The sequence below is a fragment of the Dromiciops gliroides genome, chromosome 3, assembly GCF_019393635.1.
Source record: "Dromiciops gliroides isolate mDroGli1 chromosome 3, mDroGli1.pri, whole genome shotgun sequence".
In the NCBI taxonomy this organism is placed as follows: Eukaryota; Metazoa; Chordata; class Mammalia; order Microbiotheria; family Microbiotheriidae; genus Dromiciops; species Dromiciops gliroides.
The window spans coordinates 457,433,865-457,454,422 of record NC_057863.1 but is presented as its reverse complement, the minus strand read 5'-3'; the positions used below and the strand labels follow the sequence as shown (position 1 = coordinate 457,454,422).

Genomic DNA, 20,558 nt, shown 5'->3' with positions numbered 1-20,558 from the left:
CCGAGTTTCAAAGTTTTGTCTTTATATTATTAATGCTGTATAAATTGTTTTCCTGGTTCTGCTCACTTCATTTTGCATCAGTTCATACAAGTCTTCCAGTTTTTTCTAAAACCATTCTCATCATTTCTTATAGTACAATATATGCAATTTATTATATACATATACCATAACTGGTAAGCCATTGCCCAACTGATAGGCATTCTTTCAATTTCTAATTCTTTGCCACAATGAAGAGTAAATATAAATATTTTTGTATATGTGGATCATTTCCCCTCTTTCTTTGATCTCTTTGGGCTATAGATCTAGTAGTGGTTTTGCTGGGTTTAATAAATTTTTGGGCATAGTTCCAAACTGTTTTCCAAAATGGCTGGACCAGTTCACAGATCCACCAAGATGCCTTAATGTACCTCTCCTTAGGTGGCCTGATGGCCTTCTATACTGGGAAGACTTCCCCTCCTTCGAATCTGGGATTCAGAACACTGGATCTTCCAGATCTTCTCTGGCAACCCAAGACAAAGTGCTAGGAGTCTCAGAGTCCCTGAACCTGAGCTGTTAGCATCTGATCATTGTAGTTCCACTGGTCAGCACCACTGGTTGCTTATCCATTGCCCCTTTCCAGGGCTCTCCACCCTGGAGCTTTTTCAGAAGAGCCTTCTACCTCCAGCTATATAGAGCTTAGTCACACTGGTGCTCACTTTGCTGGAAGGACCCTTCTTCCTATTGTCCATGGCCTCCTTTTTTGTGGAGTTTTGAAATGGAAGCTATCACTTACTGGAAATTCATCAACTTTCTGAATTATTTGGTCTGTTGCAAACTTCAGGGTTTTGTTGGAACAGTTATGTGGGAGTTGAACAGTCTCTCTCTCTCTCTCTCTCTCTCTCTCTCTCTCTCTCTCTCTCTCTCTCAGGCAGCTCTTTTGTCAAGAAGTTAACTTTGCAGACTGGTTTTGAGGCACCACTTTAATGATACTGCCTATACTGTTACCTATCCCACTGACTGTCCACAAGCCAGTTTTTCTGGAGGCTCTTCTATTTCCCTTCCTCAAACTCATCTATATTGAAACAGGCTAAATAAAGAGGAGAGCAGGCTGCTAGTAAATTTGAGTGGGAGTCAGTTCTAACTTGTCTAAGAAATACAGAAATGGACACATTTCATTCATGAGCGAGTCAACTCTCAATCCATGAAAATGGACATGTCAGAAATGTGAAGGCTAGATGACAATTTCATTTTACAACATTGGTAAAGATGAGTGTTGTAAGGCAGTTAATACTAAGCAGGATGGCTGACCATTTTCTCATAATATTATGTTCTAGGCATAATGAATCTCAGTCTGGAAATAAACATTTTCCAGAAGAATTCCAACTTTTTTTAATTAAGAAAATGTCTTAAAGGCATTGTTACTGTACATATTTGCACATCTCCCATAAATACATTGTCTTAGCTCTTAACAATATAGACTCAGATGCTACATTGTACAATTTCTAGGGCAAAAAAACTAGTATGGTGAACTTAAGGCGTTTGTTTACTCCAATAAAACAAGATATTTGCAGAATATATTAAGAGTTATTTTGAAAACTATTCACAACTTTAACATAATTTAAAGGCCTTGGGAGCAAGCTATAAAATAAAACTATGCATATTTGTATACAAAAATTCTCAGAAGTGCAAATATTTATAAGTAGAATACTGAATAAAACATTTATACAAAATTAGCATTTCCAGAGGGTGCCATCATTAGAACTAGATGCCAAATTATAAAATGTTATAGCATTAACCATAGAAAATTAATGTTCCTTGACAATTCATGATATTAAATATTATATTAGGAATTGTAGTAATATTTAAATCTCAAGTTAAAAATCTCTCTATATTCACAGGTATAGGATACATCCATTATTCTCTTCATTGCCCTAATTTCCCTTTTAAGGTTATCTTGTATGTACCACCTACTTAATTTACATGCTGCCTCTTCCCTAATTAGAATGGGAGCTCCTTAGGGGCAGACACTGCTTTTGCCTTTCTTTGTATATCCAGTGCTTAACACAGCCCGAGGCATGTTAGACACATTTAATAAATGCTTGTTCATTGATGTCCTAAGTTGTGGGGGTTTGGGGGTTTTTTTGGGGTGGGGGGAGGCAGGAAAGCAGTTTGAGTAAAAAAAAAATAGCCCAGTGAGGTATATCATGTCTCATTTTCCAGTTGCTGTTTTAATTGGTTTCCTTTAGTGGGAAACAACCTTCAGTAACATATATAATTATATAAAAACACTGTCACCATAATGGGGTGAACACTAAATGCCCATCTAACTTTAAAATAGTGTTCCCCCCCCACACCCCATACTTTAGGAAGTGAAGAGCCAAAGCCCTTCTAAGGTTAGAAGCTGTGTTATTCTAAGCAAAATTATGAATAGGAAAGGAATTTTTGAGATGAAAGAAACCTTAGTTATCATCAAAATGTGTAGCAGAAGAAGTAGCTTGCCAAAAGTTGACACTCTTACAAAGCAATGAGTCAGTCAACATTTCCCATTGTTTCACAACAGGAAAAGATTTTACCACCCTCCTCCCCTCTCTTAGCCTTTAGCCAAATGACTAAAAATGGAGGAAATACCCCACACATTTCTGGTCATACTTAAATTTGGTTGCTCCTTGATTATACATTTGGTTGTCCCTAACCAGTGTATACCAGTTGTAAACCACACAAATGTGGAAATTACACTGTCCACAAGGCAGAATGTTCTAATACAATGCAACATCCACCTTCAGTTTTTCCACCAATTAGAGATGCATGACCTAGCACAATAGCATTCATTCATTTTCTTATGCATTCAGTATCCTATGTTGTGACATGGTCAGCTCAAACACCCATTAAATTAACCTTACTATTTGCAATTCAGTTTTTCATTCTAGTTTCAGCACTCTAATAACTAAGATAATAAAAAATGGCATGTAACTGTGAGTATGGACTTTAAAAAAACAACCAAAAAAACAAAATCAAAAACAACCAACCAAACTTTAGAGACCTAAAATGTTCCCAAAGGTCCATGTGAAATAGGCACCACATTCCTTGCAATATATTTGAAAATCTACTTCTCTTTAACAAATGGCAAATCATCAAGCTTCTAGAATAATTCAGTCATGGAATGATGGAAGCACAATCTCATCTTCATTCGCCCCATGGTCAAAGCGCACCAAAGAGAAGCCAGCCCACTGAAAACGTTTCTTTTGGTAGAGGCACCAAATCAGTACACAAACTAGAACTAAGAAAGTCATAAACGCAATTGCGATAGCCACTCCTCTGTAGTTTGTTCCTATATTTGGAAGGGGTTGGAGGAAATGAGAAGGGGAAAAGATAATCAGTATTTTTGGTTTTATTAAAAGCATGTAAAAGCACATCAATTCAGCCCAGTACATAGAAAATCTTAAGTTCATGGGTGTTTGTTTCAATCAGATACTTCCTAGCTATGTGACTGAGGACAAGTCACTTGACCTCTCTGTGCCTCAGTTTCCTTGTCTGTAAAATGGGGATAATAATAGCACCTACCTCCCAGGCTTGTTGTGAGGATCAAATACAATTATATTTGTAAAGTGCTTTACAAACCTTAGAATGGGGGCAGCTAGGTGGCGCAGTGGATAAAGCACCAGCCCTAGAGTCAGGAGGACCTGAGTTCAAATCTGTCCTCAGACACTTAACACTTACTAGCTATGTGACCCTGGGCAAGTCACTTAACCCCAATTGCCTCACCAAAAAAAACCAAAACCAAAACCAAAAAACAAACCTTAGAATGCCATATAAATGCTAGCTATTCTTGTTCTTAAGAAATTCCAGCCATTTTTGTACTTCAACAATTAATTTGAGGAAAAAACATGTTATTTACTATATTTGTTATTGTTTGGTCATTTTTTAAGTCACATCTGACTCTTTGTGACCCCATTTGGGGTTTCATTGACAGAGATATTAGAGTGGTTTGCCACTTCATTTTACTGATGAGGAACCGAGACAAACAATGTTAAGTGACTTGCCCAGGGTTATACCGCTAGTTAAGTGTCTGAGGCTGGATTTGAACTCAGGTCCTCCTACTTCAGGGCCATCACTCTATCCGCCGTGCCACCTAGCTGCCCCATTTATTATATAAAATGTATTTAATTAATATTCTCTTGACTTTTAAGCAATTTCTTCTAAAACAAGATCAAGAAACTTTTACAATTCTCATATTCTCAGAGCAGTCTTTTTAGGGAATCATACTTCAGCATATTTTTTGATCCTAGACAAGTTGCTAAAAACTACAATCTTCTTATGTTTCATTTGCATTGAACTGAGCTATAATTATAGAAAATTTTCCATTGCCCTGGTTAAACTGTTATTTGTGAATCACTTAATACTATTTAATTTTTAAATGATCAAACCACAAGGGTGATTTAAAGTGTAGATTTCTAGCTTTCCACAATTCAGGTTCTATGCTGATTAATAAATCAGCATCAGTGTTTCATCTTTAACATTCTGCTCACTAAAATGGGAAAGTATTCTGCCTCCCCTGCACCCCCCAACACCCACATGGAAAGAAGTGCTGAATTGTGAAAAATTCAGAAGCTTTTCCCATGGAGATAATATGATCACTAATGTGGTATTTTATACTATGGTACCAATGAGTGATGAAACATCTGTGTAATTATATTTTCCCCAGATGATTTTCAGTAGTTAGTAACAATTAAAAACAATCCATGCATAGATTCAAAGTTACCATGAAATTTAATGGGTCTGAGGAAAGAAGGAAAGTAAATCAACAATAAAATAATCAAAGTTCAAGTTTCTACACATTCATATGATCATAAATTTAGAGCAGGAAGAGACCTTAGACCACCTCCTCTAACCTAATTTTTTTTTTTTTTTTAGTGAGGCAGTTGGGGTTAAGTGACTTGCCCAAGGTCACACAGCTAGTAAGTGTGTTAAGTGTCTGAGGCTGGATTTGAACTCAGGTACTCCTGACTCCAAGGCCAGTGCTCTATCCACTGCGCCATCTAGCTGCCCCCTCTAACCTAATTTTACAGATGAGGAAACCGAGGTATGGAGAGGTTAAGTGATTTGTCTGAAGATCATTTAAGTGGTAAATTCATGTTCTTTGCTACCAAATTTGGCCCTCTTCTACTACACTATGCTGCCTCAATTAAATTACATTCTTAACAACTTTTCAAAGTAAAAAATTTCTTTTAAAATGAAGGTGCTTCAACTTTTTCCCTAGGCAGAAGTTAGTTACATGGAGGTTAATATGGTTGTTAGCTTTCAAATTAGTCTAAGATAGCTCTTGCATTTTTCTTTGTATTTAATCAAGTTTTATTGTAATCTCTATGCAAAACAATTTTCCATAATTCATTGGAGTGCTGCTTCAAGGATTGATAAGCATTGGACCAAAGCCAAACCTTTGCCCCTGGTTGATATGTATATTATTTTTCTGGCAACATGCTACTCTACAGAAGTATTCATTATAAACCTCTATATAGTCTGTTTAAGACCAAGTCAAAACTTACCCATAGGGACTTTGCAAACAACTCTTCCGTGGCCTTGGTCACATTTAACTTTAGTCCATGTTTCACTTGAGGCCAGCAAGATGCTACACTTTCCACCAATATTCATACTTTCATTTCCCCATTTGACATACTCTGCTACTGAACCATCCAACCAGCTCCAAGACTCATCTGTAAGAAGGGATTATAGTAAGGGTTGGTTATCACCTCTAAAATTTTAAGCAAACATATGAGAACGTTCTGAAGCATAAAAAGAGTTATATTTTTTACAATGGGTAGGTTGGATGAAGGCATCTTCACTACAATGCCCTAATTCATTCTCTCTTTTTTTGTACTTTTTTCCCCTAATTCATTCTCTTTGTTCAGTCAAAACTTCCACCAACAAAATAGTGCTTTACATTAATTCTATAGGTCTTATGCCAGAGTGCAAATATCAGTCATATCATTTTGTAACAATCACTGTTAGGAATTAATCTGAATACAAGTTTAGGCCCTTTTGTCAAAGTGAATCATTTTCTCTCTCTCTCTCTCTCTCTCTCTCTCTCTCTCTCTCTCTCTCTCTCTCTCTCTCCCCTTCCCTCCTTCCCTTCGGCAATCCAGGTTAAGTGACTTGTCCAGGGTCGAATAGCTAGTAAATGTCTGAGGCTAGATTTGAACTTGGGTCTTCCTCACTCCAGGGCTGGTGCTCTATCCACTGTGCCACCTAGTTGTCCCTACCATATCATTCTATCTTAAACTTCACATTCTTAAAATAAAACTCATTCTTAAATCCTCCCCTCTGCCTTCTATGTTTTGCATATTCCTATATATGTAATGACCGTCTTTTCCATTAGAATGTAAACTCCTTTAGGGTACAGCTTATTTCATCATGTATCCCTAGTGCTTTTCACATAGTAGGTGCTTAATGTTTGTCGATTGGTCAGCACATAGCTCAACAATGGCAGTTGCTTCAACCAGTGTTAAAATGGCAGGAACCTGAGGTTCTTCACCAACAAGGAAGATTTTTTTGTAAAGCCCACTATTTCATATTCTACTGAAAAGGCTGAAATGGAGACAAGTTTCTATGAGACCAGTCAGAGATTTGTCTGCACAATGAACACAGAAAAGTAACTCTTACCATTAGAGTGTTGAGATAATCCAAGCCAAACTCTCATTGTGACATAATTATGTTCTCTTATCATTCTGCTCACAAACTTATTCTCATCTTCATTTTTTATGGTAACAATAGTTGCTGCACTATCTGCAGTAATAAAATTAGTACGTTAAAGGCATATCTACTTTAGGAGTTTTCAATACACACAAATGGCTAATCTGTAATACATTAAAGAAAGCTATTAAGGGAAAACGTGGATACAGAAAGATACAATTTGAACCATGTAAAAAAAAATCAATTTTTACCCCCCAAATCCTAAACCTTTATATAGAAACTAATCTAAAAAAGACCATGTGAAACCAGTAGCTACTAAAACTATGGATAAATACCCCCATTTCCCTAAAAAGACAGTTGGTATGAAAGAATAGACCCCAAATTTCCAGACTGATAATTTTGTAAGTAGAGGATTTTAACTTCTTAGAAATATTGTTAGAGTGACATTTTTTAAATCCTGAAGATTCAGTCTTCAGAACCTTCTCTGCCATAGCGGCTAGAGATAAGGACTAGGGAAATAAAATGGTGGAAAAATGGCCATTTTTAACTTGACTAAAACATCACTTTTTGCACATATCAGTTTTTAATTTGTTTCTACTAGGATAGAAATGAAATGTTTAATATGCTATGTGCCCTAGGAGCCTTTCAAAACACCTTCTGTTTGGGATAGTCAAGGTCAAGGAAATGGGCTTTCACCTGCCCATTCATTGCAGGTCCTTAAAATAGCCACTGGCTGGTAAGTAGAAGATTAAGCTAGGTAGCTCTTATCTCTCATATATTTTTCATCATCAATTCATAAACATGCTGCTTTGTTTCCCAAGAGTTACTGAATTTCGAAATGGAAACATTTAACTGGAAAGTCAACGCAGAGACCTTTAAAAGGATTGTATGATTCTATGTCAATTTCTTGTCAGCTTCCAAGCTGCGGTTCTAAAAAGTCTGTTAGAATGTGAGTTCAGAATTAGGGTGTTAGCTCCCTAGGAGTTAATAACTGGGCAGCTTTTATCTTTGTCTCCTCAGGACTTATCCTAGTGTCTTGTATATTGTATGGGTGTTTAACGGATAGATGCTTGTTGATTGATTGGTTGGTCTAGGTTTGTAGTTAGGCAGTTGCCATGGAATAACAAGGCCTGTAGCAGGTGATTGTGCAGGTGATGTAGACACCTAAGAGTTAGTATGCTGTCAGGCCAACTTCTGGTAAGACAATAAACAGAGAAGGAATATTCATGTATTAAATACATTTCATGCTGAGAAATGAAATACAACCATGTCTCAAATTGTACATCATGATCATAATGAAAGTAAGTATTTAAGGCTCACAAAGTGCTTCATAAATATTATCTCATTTTGTTACCATAACAACTAGGTGGATTAAAGGGTACTATTATCCTAATTTTACAGAGGAGGAAACTGAGGCAGACAACATTTAAGTGACTTGCCCAGGGTCACACAGCTAGGAAATGTCTGAGGGTAGAATGAATCTAGGTCTTTCTGACTCCAAGCACAGAATACTATCCATTGTCCCATCTAATTGCCTATAATAAGGATATTGCTACATGGATAAGAGCTCCAAAGGGTTTTTTATTTCTTTACATCCTTTAGTGTTAGGGATTTTCTTAATTTATCTTAAGTTTTATATGTGAAGTAGCATATCATAGATACAATTCTGTTACTCAACACCCTCCATGTATTAGAACATCTTTTCAGATAAATAAAAATTGGAAGACTCCTCACAGACAGGAACAGAATAATTGGATGAAATTTCCATTTGTGTGGTGAAATTGTTAATGTAAGGATGCTGACCAGATGGACAATATGCTAGATACTCAATATAGAGGGCATTTTCCCAATCTGAGTAAATGATCTCCATGGATTGTGCATCCAAGGAGACCCAACTAAATGACCCATATAATGCATTACTGCCATGACTAAAAGCCATCACCCCCCCCATCCCCCATGTTGCTTTTTTCACTGAAATCGGATAGTTACATAGGATGGTCTGAATCACTATGAATTTCTTTTCTTTTGTTCTCTAGTTCTCACCTGGAGCTAATCTAAGTTAAGTAATAGAGAAGTTTATCATACCAAGTTCTGGACACAACTGTGTGGCCTCGGATAAATTGTGCAATGACTTGTTGAATGTATAACAGGAATCTCCAAATGGAATCCATGGGGTCCCTTTGGGTGATGGACACCTTGATGAGTGTTTTTGAAGAGGCTGTATTTTAGCTGCAAAAAACCCCCACAAAACCCCACCAATTGATAAGATGATTACTTATAGGTATATAAGAGAAACTGTCTCTTGTAAATCCAATAAAGCTTCTCTATTTGTAGCAAAGGACAGTCCTGTTGGTAGATGGCACCTTAGTAAGTACACCTAGTGAAGGACAAAGGACCCTCCCTTCTCAGAATTCAAGTTCCAGTCAGTAGTAAAACATCTTTCTAGGACATAGTTTTTTGTTTGTTTGTTTGTTTTAAAAACTACTGAAATTAGAAGACAACCACCATAGGATCATAGATTAAGAGCCAGAAGAGACCTGAGAGGGCATCAAGTCCAGCTTCATCATTTTGGTGAGAAAACTGAGGCCTAGGAAAGGTAAGTGATTTGCCCAAGGTCATAGAGGTAGTAAGAGTCAGAGACAGGATTTGAATCTAGGTCCTCTGAATTCTGACCAGGTGGGTTTCCCATTGTACCATAATGCCTTCCTTCCCCTCCAAAAAAGGAAAAAAAAAAAGAAAAAGAAAGCTCAACATTGATATAAAATTGTAAAGTTTACAAAGCATTTTCCTTATAACAACTCTTTTTTGGGAATGTTGTAGAGAATATTCTTAGTCAGATATGGGTTGACCTTGTCTCACAGTTGTAGATGTTTTGTAAGCAGTGCACTCTGAAGTAGTTTTTATGTTGCGGAAAAAAAAAAAGCAAAGGTAGGGAACAACTCAGGTAATTGCTAAAATTCTCTCCTTCCTTGGATTTTGCAACACTCTATGAGTTGCCTTCCTTATTAACCTCCATCTCCTCCACTAGGTGTTCTTTTCACCAACTTGTAACACAAAACCTTCTACTAGCCTCAGTTCTTATTCCTCTGTTTTTTTCCCCTCTGTGAGCTTAATTTCATCAAGGTGCTTACTCTTGTGCCTTCTACCATACCTTTTATTTTTGAGGTTTCTTTTCATCTGTAGTTATGAACTTTTTGTATCTCTAGCTGCCCAAAGGATATCTCTACATAGCTATCCCTTGGTCACCTGAAATCCAAAACTATTTCCATAAATAATGACATTCCATCCTAACTTCCATGTTACTCCTTATTGCCTAGCTGACAAACATAACACCTTGGAATCATTTACTTGCCTTTCACTTTCTCTTCTGTTCTAAGTAACAAAAGTAATTCCTGTGCTACACAAAAGGAAGTTTAGAGGGTATTTTTAGTGGTTGTTGTTTTTAGGACAAAAGATCCTTAGTAGATTATGTTTAAATAGACAACTCTCCTAGAGTGTTAGGTCTGGAATCAAGAAGAAATGAGTTCAAATTCAACCTCAAAAACTTATTAGCTGCGTAAGATTGGGCAAGTAACTTAACCTCTGTTTGTTTTGATTGTTGTTGTATAGATCAAATGAGATCATAGTAAAGCACTTAGCACTGGCACATAGTAAGAATTATATTTTGTTGTTGTTCAGTTATTTCAATCATGTCCAACTCTTCATGACCCCATTTGGGGTTTTCTTGGCAAAGATACTGAAGTGGGGGGCAGCTAGGTGGAGCAGTGGATAGAGCACCAGACCTGGAGTCAGGAGTACCTGGGTTCAAATCCGGCCTCAGACACTTAACACTTACTAGCTGTGTGACCCTGGGCAAGTCACTTAACCTCAATTGCCTCACTTAAAAAAAAAAAAAAGATACTGAAGTGGTCTTCCATTTCCTTCTCCAGCTCATTTTACAGATGAAGTGCTGAGGCAAACAGGGCTAAGTGACTCACCCAGAGTCACCCAGCTAGTGTCTGAGGCCAGATTTGCACTCGGGAAGATGTCTTCCAGACTTTAGGCCTAGCACTGTATTACTGCCCCAAGCACTATATAAATATTAATTGCTATCTCTCTGAACATTTACAGGTTGGTACATTTACTATAAACTTGCAAATTAAAGGCAGCTCATCATTTCAGGCTATATTAAGTGGATAGTAAAGTAAATCTAGCTATTTGTTTTTATTCTAGTGGCTAACAATAACTGGCAAATGACAACCTGAAAAGCTATTTTAAAGAACTTCCTGTTGTAAGTTTTTCATATCATATCAAAAGATATAGAGTTGGAAGGTATCTTAAGGATCGCCGAGTCCAAATTCCTCATTTTAAAGATGAGGGAACCAAGATAGAAATTGTAAGTAGCAGAGTTGGGATGTGAACTCAGTACCTACCCTTAAGAGACAACAACATGCCTTTTGGGTCAGGTCACCTACCTTTGTTTTTATTTGCATTTTATATACCAAGTGATTAGCACAGTGCCTTATACCTAGTAGGTACTTGATAAATGTTTTTTGATTTACTGACTTAAATGTGATATTTTTAATCTTGCATTAAGGATGTATGCTCATTAACATTTTGGATACTATATATCCTATCAGAACTACCATAAAATTCCAGGAGAAAGGCTTTTAGGGCAAAGTTTCTTTAACTTTTTATGTGTTTCATGGACCCTTTCTTAAAATAGAATAATAAAGTAAATCAATTATATCAAAATAAAGATTTTTTTTGCTTCATCTAAGTTCACAGGTCCCTGGGCTCCAGATTAAGAAGCCTTGCTTTAGAGGGAGGCCTCTAAAATTACACATCTTATTTGTTCCAGGGTCCAAAGGTGAGAATTTTAGATATATTTTCATTTCAACTATAGTGGCTACAAATTATCTAAATGTTTTCATGGATCAGCAATAATTTAAACCTGTGATGAGTTCCCACCGTGTGTAAAACTATGACCCTTGGACAGTCATTCTACATAACATATCTGGACCTCAGCTTCTTTATCTGTGAAATGAGGAAGTGAGATAATCTCTAAGGTCCTCTTCCAGCTCTAAAGCTCTGATACTTTTTTTTTTTTTTGCAGGGCAAATGAGGGTTAAGTGACTTGCCCAGGGTCAAACAGCTAGTGTCAAGCGTCTGAGGCCACATTTGAACTCGGGTCCTCCTGACTCCAGGGCCAGTGCTTTATCCACTGCACCACCTAGCTACCCCCAGCCTCTGATACTTTTGCTACTGCTGTTAAAAATGTAGTGAGTTCCCTCACAAGAAGTCCTACAGAGTTGTCCTGACTTGCATATTCAGAAAGGAGGGAGGAACAGGGGGATAGTAGAAGTCGTCTCACATTTTAGTGGGTGGGTGGTTCTTGTTGTTCAGTGGCACTGCCAAGATAATGCTATGTAAAATACGCATGCAGCAATCATAACATTCTAAAAGAAGACTTACCGTTTTTAGGTTTGTAACAAATAGCACCGTCCATAACAGAGTTGCATTTTTCATGCCTCCAAATTCCTTTAGCATCCAAAACAACACAATTTCCTGTGGAGTTTTGTTCCTTCCATGGAATATAGTCAAATGTGCTTCCATCAGACCATTCAAAAGTTGAGTCATTTCCCTATTTTAACGAGTAATAATGAGGTTCTGAGTCTAGATACAAGTTTAGGTAAGAACACTTAAAACACTATATGCACTTAAAATGGAATGTATATTAGTTAATGTAATGGGATATTCATTTGGTTTATTGGTCTAGGACTTTTTAATTTCAAGATTTTCTACAAAACTTGGAACACTATCTTATAAACAAATTAAAATTGTGATATTCAACTTGAGGTTTTATTCTGTCTCTAGAGGACTGATTTTTTTAAAAGTTCCCTAAATTGTGACAAATGTTGGGAGCAATTTGTATGTGATAATCTTAAAGAACTTTTTTCTACTTATTTAAAACACATCCTTAAGATAGTAGATATTTAGAACTAAACCAGGACCTTAAGAGATAATAGTGTCCAACTCCTTCATTTTATAGATCTAGAGAAACAAGTCATTTGCCCAAAGTACCATGGGTAGTACATGACCTCAAACTTTCTGGGTCCCAGGGCTTCATGTATAAAATGAAAAGGTTGTTCTAGATGGATGCTAAGGTCCCTTTTAGGTCTATGAGCCTTTGATCCCATTTTAAGCATATGGGCAAATATTTCTTTAAATTGTCAAACAATTGTCTCCCAGAATCTGTTATAAATCTAGGATTACAATCTCAAAATCTACTAGTATCATTTATTATTGTTATTCTGCATTTAACTTGTGTCAGGATCACTGCCTTTGTGCATTGGTATCAGGTACAATTTAGATAGAAAAGGTAGAAATAATTTTATTTAATGGTGTTGAAGAAAAAAGGGTAAGCACAGAGGAAGAAAGGATCTGGGACAAGTACTTGTGGTGGGGTATGTGGTATGTTCCTTATGACATCTAACCCCGCAGTTGTTATCCATTATCAAAATCTCAATAGATAACATGGATTTCTGATGAGAGAGAGAGAATAATATGGTCCCGAGCTATAACTATTCCTAGAACACTTGGGTGCTTTGGACTGGAGTGTGTAGCAGGGAAAGAAATGGTTTTTTGTTTTTGTTTTTTTGCAGGCAGTGGGGGTTAAGTGACTTGCCCAAGGTCACACAGCTAGTAAGTGTCAAGTGTCTGAGGCCGGATTTGAACTCAGGTACTCCTGAATCCAGGGTTGGTGCTTTAACCACTGCGCCATCTAACTGCCCCCCAAGAAATGTTTTTAAAAAGAAAATCCCCCAATAGTGCTGATACCTAGACTCAGTTTAATATACTACACTGAATTATCATGCCAGGTTTGGAAATCATATCCCAAAGACATCAAATTTAGAGTAATTTTTGGAATTAATTATTTATGGGCAGGGTCTATTTATGATCCATACATAATTTATGAGATGAATGCTTTCATCTACTAAAAGAAAATAATGCTGATTGAATATGCGTAAGAATGCATTATACACATAATTCTATAATATGCTACTTACATCGTGACTTGACAGTCCCGTCCATAATGGAAATCCATCGCGTTTTGCAAGATCCTCCAAAAAGAGCTGATCATTTTTGTCATGCACACTTGTTAAAGAGCCCCCATTTTGGGAACATTCTCTCAATGCTTCATACCATGTGAATTTTTTTTGAATAACATTATATATAGAATCTTCATATGGAATTAATTTTGGCAGGGTACGGTTGTATTCTTCCTTGTATTCAACTGTGATGTTTAAATAAGGTATTAGTGCTTGAATTCAAACAAATTTAAACTATACTTCAGACAGTCAGTCACCTAGTAGTTATTAAGTGCAAGGTCTTGTGCTAAGTACTAGATGGTAATATCCCTCTTAAAGTTATGGTGCTCAATTAATCATTAAAAATTGGTAAGGAAAAAGAGAATATTTAGAGTTGAGGGATCACTGACACTTATTTCAAATCAACCACCCAAGTATTTATGGAGGCCTATTATATGCCTAGCGCTATGCTAGATGCTTTGAGAAGATCATCCCTATCCTTAATGAGTTTGTAGTATGTGTATAGATAGATAGATAGATATAGATATAATTTCAACAGTATTAAATATTAAATTATATGGTGACAAGTAAAGAATTCAGAGAAGAGAGAAATCAGTGAATGATTGCTCAGTTAGACAGGAATTCATAAAGGACAAAGGGCCTATACTGACCCTTGAAGAATGGGCTGGATCTAGAAAGACAGGGAGTGAGAAGGAAGGTAATAGTATGGAAGTAGTAGTTCTCAACTTGAGGTCCATGAACTTATTTTTTTTTAATGACAACTGTATTTCAATATAATTGGTTTCCTTTGTAATCCTATGTATTTTAATTTCTGCATTTAAAAAATTATTCTGAAAAGGGGTCCATAGGCTTTAGTAGACTGCCAATGTGGTCCATGACAGAAAAAGGTTAAGAGCGTCTGCTGTAGAGGAACAGAATGAATAAAAGTGGTCAGTATAAAATATTTGAGTGATAGTGAAAAGACTGGCCTGACTGGAACAGAGAATATGCTTATGGGGAAGTTGGAGTGAGGGTCTGATAGGTGGGATAGAGCCAGGTCAGGGAAGGCCTTGAATGCCAGGCTGAAGAATGTGGGCTTGACAGCACAATTAACGGGGAGCTACTGGACGTTTTCAGAGAGTGGTGGCAGGATGTTGTGGATCACTGGAAGCAGATAGACTACCTAGGATCGTACAGAGGTGATCTTAGGCATGATTTAAACTTCAGCTATCATGCGCTAGAATTGGTTTATATCAGTTCGAACTGATTCTTAAAATTTCAGCATATTTATGCTTTGAAAGTTGGCAAATGCTACAAATCAGGATTTAATTTACTGATTTGTTGATTTCTAGACTTTAAAAAATGATAGGGAAAATGTTAATAATGAAGATTAAACTCATGTGTTGTACATACATTTTTCTCCCCTAGAGAGCCAGTTGTTAAGTATTTCCCTGCATACCCCAAGTGTCTACTACATGTTTGTTTGTTTGTTTGTTTAACAAATGTGAAGACTCATGATAGGACTGAGTAATAACATTTTAGATGATGGCATTATCAGATCTCATAGTCCCAGAATGTCAGAGAAGGAAGAAACTTTATAGACTGTCTAGTCTAGCTCCCTTTTACAGATGAAGAAACCGAGACCATGAAGAGTTAAGTGATTTGTCTAAAGTTACACAGCTAGTAGGTGGTAGAGTCAAGATTTCTATATAGGGGCTTCTAGATGGTCCCCAGATTAGATGAAATCAAATTCATCAATCATGTATTTACTTATAAGCAATGGGATGCAAAATGAAAAATAGTCCCTGATCCCTAATAGTGATTACTTTCTCTTTCAGAGAAAAGAAGTCTGTGATGAAAGGGACCTTAAGAGGATAACCAGTTTACCTTACTTACTTCCTCTTTTTTTTTTTGGGCAGGGCAATGAGGGTGAAGTGACTTGCCCAGGGTCACACAGCTAGTAAGTGTCAAATGTCTGAGGCTGGACTTGAACTCAGGTCCTCCTGAATGCAGGGCCGGTGCTCTATCCACTGTACCATCTAGCCGTCCCACTTACTTCCTCTTAAAAGGTTTAGATCTGAGCCATCCCCCTGAAGTATAATACTGATGTTCTACTGATGTCCAAGACTGGTGAATATATCATAGTAGTGAGATGGTTCAAAGGAGGAGATTTCAATCCTTCTACCCTTTCACTGTTCAAGTACTTGAATAGGATATTAAATGAGGGAAAGAGGCTGTCTATATCTATCAATAGACTGTGAAAACTGACTCCATATTTCCATTAAGATCTGGACCCAGTCTAGCCTATTCAATATTTCCAAAGGAAATATTATAATCTCCCTAAATAGTGTTTTATTCTGATTATCAGTTAAGGTCTTAGAGCTACATTCTCAATAAATGATATGCCAGTTATTATTTGCAAGTTGTATTGCTACTTGTGTAGCTCACATATACACTTTGCATATACGTATATATGTCTATAGATATATGTATATGTATGTGCATCTACACACATGCACACACACAAACTTGTAAGGTAAATAGAACAAGTTATTCCCATTTTACAGATGAGAATTGGAGGTTGGCAAGTATTGGAGCTGTGACGTGAACCCAGCTCTTCTGGCTTCAAATCCAGTGCAATTATACAGAAACAAAATGGCAGAGCAGATGGAGTGCCAGACAAGAATACAGGCCTGGAATTGAATTCTACCTCATATATGTAATAGCTGTGTGATCATGGGCAAGTCTCAACTTCTAGGTGCCTCAGTTTTTAAATCTGTAAAATGGTGGTGAAAATACTGTATAGATGGGGCAGCTGGGTGGCACAGTGGATAAAGCACTGGCCCTGGATTCAGGAAGACCTGAGCTCAAATCCGGCCTCAGACACTTGACACTTACTAGCTGTGTGACCCTGGGCAAGTCACTTAACCCTTACTGTCCTGCCAAAAAATTAAAAAAATTATTTAAAAATTAAAAAAAGAGAAAATACTGCATAGAATTGTGAGAAAAATGCTTTGCAATCTTTTGATTGATATTTAAATATATTATGTGATAATCCTTTAAAGGGCAAAGAGAATTCTTTAGTTTACTTTTAATTATTCCTTCCTTTTTTTTTTTTTTTTTGATAGTGATGGTGGTTGCAAGAGGGACTGGACCTATGATTTCACTGATCTAGGAAAAACTCTCTTTACCAGAGCAGATCAGCACCAATTCTGCAGCTTACACTGTTAGAAAATTGTCTAGGGACACTGATGGGTTAAATGAATTAATTACTCAGAGTGCCATAGTTAGCATTTGTCAGAGGCCAGAATTGAACACATCTTCCTGACTCTGACTGGTTCTCTATATCTTTCCTTAAATTCAAACCTTCAGTGACCACTGTCCAAAATCTTTTTTTCATCCAAGCTTGAGCAAAGTGCTAAGATCAAAAACATTTAGGTCAATACTTGCTTTTTACATTTTTCAGACTTTCCACTTGAACTACTTTTAAAGCTCTCCACATTTTCCTAGTCAATATGCTGTAAATGGATTCGATTTCTAAGGTCCTAATCAATCACAGTATTGCATCCTTAGTATTTTTCTAGGCAGTTTTTTGGATCACTTCCCATTATGCTAAAAAAACTGTCACCTGTGAATTTAAATCCTCCCTTTCTAATTATAATGAGAACAAAGCCATCTTAACTAATATTCATCCCTGTTTCATTTTTTTCTCTTAATTATCACAATTAGATTCATTACTTACCCATTTCAATTTTACAAGCAAGAATGCTGTGTTGGTGAAAATAAAGAGCTTCTTCGACATTATTATAAAGGTAGACATCCCAGAAGCCATCGGTATTCAAACCAGCATAAAATTTCTTGTTTTTTATAGTTGGTCTTCCTCTTTTCCAGTTGGTATAGGACAAGGCAGTCTTGTCAGACCACTTTAAAGAATCATCTAAAGAGAAGTATATTCTCAATGTTTAGAAACAAAATTGTTAAGCTTTATACATGCATATGGGGCGGCTAATGGGTCTAAATTGACAACTTCCTTCTCATGCCCTTTTTTTATTAGTCTTTGATAATTTCAGAGTAGTGGAGTCATGTTTTCCCTGTCCTAGATTTTGTAAAACTCTTGCTGCACCACATGTCATGCTTCTAATTTACCCCATTTAAAAAAATAAGTGTGATTTTAATGTGTGTCAATACTATAGGGTACTATAAGATCAAGTTTGGGAATCATTAGTCTTGGTCTGAACTATTGGCATCTGGGTATACTTCAATAATCTTTAGTTTGTTAAATAGAAATAGCCTACAGCAAACACAGGTGGATGAAATTCTGCATATTTCTTCAGAAATGACTACATTTACTTGATTTCCCTCCTATTTTTACAGATTTTTGACTGCTAAATTGCGACAATAAGAAAGTGTTCTAGGTAACTGACCAAGGGTCATTAACTCTGGCAGTTGTTATATAATTTTCTCTAGAGGGTTGTCTTGGCTATCAGTTACATACCTGTTAGAAATATTTGAAGACTTGATAAGAGAAAATGAAGAGGCATGCACCAGGATTGAACATTCTCTCATTAGCTTTTATGAAGAAAGGTTTAATTATTTGCAGCTTATATTTCTTCAACTAATCTTACACAGTGTTCAGGGTTAGCACTAACAACTAGACTGAATTTAAACAAATTTTAAAGATTGTACCTTCTTACAAGTGATGGTGGAGGGAGAGTAAATGCACAAGCAAATAGGGTATGTGCTAGATTCATAAATTTCAATGTGGCATATAGTACTATTGTCCAGTCTTATAAGTAGTTTTCAAAGAAGGTGCCAATCTCATCAAAATTCTAGTTGGCATAACAAATGGTGCCAGGTTCATCCATGTTCCAATTTTCTTACCAGTTTTTGGCCTAGTTATTCCCATTTCCCTACTGGTTCTCATCTCACTTGGCAAAGAACCTAAGCATCTGTCTGTAGTAATTATGCTAGGGAGAAGCAGTACATATGTTTACATTTTATGGCCTGCTGATTTATTTTTATGATTCTCTTAACCAACAGAGAATAAGGCATATGCTTCAAGGTCAAGGATACTTTACTTCTCCCAAAATTATTTTCTTTTTCCCCACTTAGTAAACAGATATACATATTCCATAGTTCCTATGCAAAAAGAACTCTTACTCATGTAGAATGAGTTCTACCAGGTGACAGGCATTTCTTAGTGGCCACATTGTCACTCTAGCACCCTGTAACTTCTTTCTCTAGTTCTGACCTTATCTTGAGCCAGTCATAATTTAAAAAAGTAAGCAACAAAATATTCTTTGTAGAATTGGACTATAGAATGAAAAATATAACCTTCAAACTGATCTGAAAATTAAGACTATAATTGAACATTCAGAATGTTGAACTAAATTCAAGTATCAACTCCAACACTTACTAGTTAGATAATCCTGAGTAAACAACTTAAACTCTTTCAGATTCAGTTTACTCATCTGCAAAATGAGCATAAGAATACTTGTAATACCTATATCCCATATACTGGGGACTCAAATGTGATAGTGGAATTAAAGTGCTTTGCCAATGTTAAAGGGCTATATATGTCAATTATTATTGTTTTTATTCAATTGGTTCCTTAACATATTGAGGTCATTCTCCTCAAGAATCTTCACTAGAAACTTCTCATCTATCTTCAAAAGAAATATTTTCCATTTATATCTAAAAGGTATTAGAAGTAAAAGTATTAGGAGGCCAAACTATAGATTTGCCTTTTGCATTCAACTAAATTCTAAGCTTTGCCACCACCACCCCCAATATCCATAGCTTGGCCTAGGTTTTTGTGCTCTCTATTGGCACTGGGCTACCCATCTGCATGGGGAAGGAGGGGTGGAAATAGGGTCATAGTGTTTAGGGGGGTTTACCTTCAAGTGGTTGAGAGGCAAAGATATTATATGTATTAAACAGTAAGGATGAACAAGATCCAGCAGGTTGTCATGTAGGATGTAGCTAAAAATGTAGACTGTACTTCATGTAAACTGATAGTCAAAGTAACTGAATTTGGGTTACTTCATTTGAAGGGAGGTAACTATAGTTCCTTAGGATAGATTAAGTATTAGAAGACATTTCAGAATGTGTTGTACATTCTTAAAATGGGCTTTTAGACTGATAGCTTAAAAAAAAATCTCCATAACAGTTTAAACAAGGGATCAGGGTGGAGGGTGTCTTAAAATGGGGTTTATGAAATTTTAAAAATATCTTGAGAAAGGGCCCACTGACTTTACCAAATTGCAAAAGAGTCTACAACACAGAAAAGGGGTATGTAGTTCCATTTGTATGTATATGTATATGCACAGACCTCAAATATATTTATCTTATATAATAAATATATCTCATCAAATATGTGTGTATACACACATACACACACAAACACACACTCCAATCAACTTATCCAAAAGCCATAAAAACTCTAGAGGAACTATCAATCATTAGTAAAAAATGAAATAGGGATTAAGTGGAGGAATTAATCTATTAAGTTTATTAAGTTTATTTCAAGAAAAGATTGAAATAATCAGAGTTGATGATTTCCAGAGCCTCTTTTCTCTCACATCTTTTCACTACCTTCCACCATCTCATGTATGTGTATGTATATATAGCACATAAATAAAGCATATGTAATATATTATATACACATGTGCACATATATACATGTCTATACATATATGTACATGGTACACACATCTGTGTATATATATGAAGCTTATATTCTTTTATTATCATCTGCATATGATTCCCAAGCCTCTCTTCACTACTGACCTCTTTTCTGCTCCCTAATTTCAGATCTTCCAT

The 20,558-nt window shown here is 36.3% G+C and overlaps 1 protein-coding gene across 1 annotated transcript in view; it reads right to left on the bottom strand.

Annotated features, from left to right (window-relative positions):
• Positions 1–3,042: 3,042 nt before the first annotated feature.
• The window catches only part of LY75 (lymphocyte antigen 75), a 139,777-nt gene continuing 122,261 nt past the window's right edge, over positions 3,043–20,558 (bottom strand). Inside the window, exons 29-35 of the mRNA XM_043994952.1 lie at positions 17,479–17,673; positions 13,716–13,942; positions 12,121–12,289; positions 8,752–8,895; positions 6,637–6,759; positions 5,523–5,690; positions 3,043–3,307 (exon numbers count right to left, since the gene is read on the bottom strand). Of these exons, the coding sequence (XP_043850887.1) occupies positions 3,129–3,307; positions 5,523–5,690; positions 6,637–6,759; positions 8,752–8,895; positions 12,121–12,289; positions 13,716–13,942; positions 17,479–17,673 (1,205 nt within the window). The 3' untranslated portion in view covers positions 3,043–3,128. The remainder of the gene's footprint in view (positions 3,308–5,522; positions 5,691–6,636; positions 6,760–8,751; positions 8,896–12,120; positions 12,290–13,715; positions 13,943–17,478; positions 17,674–20,558) is intronic.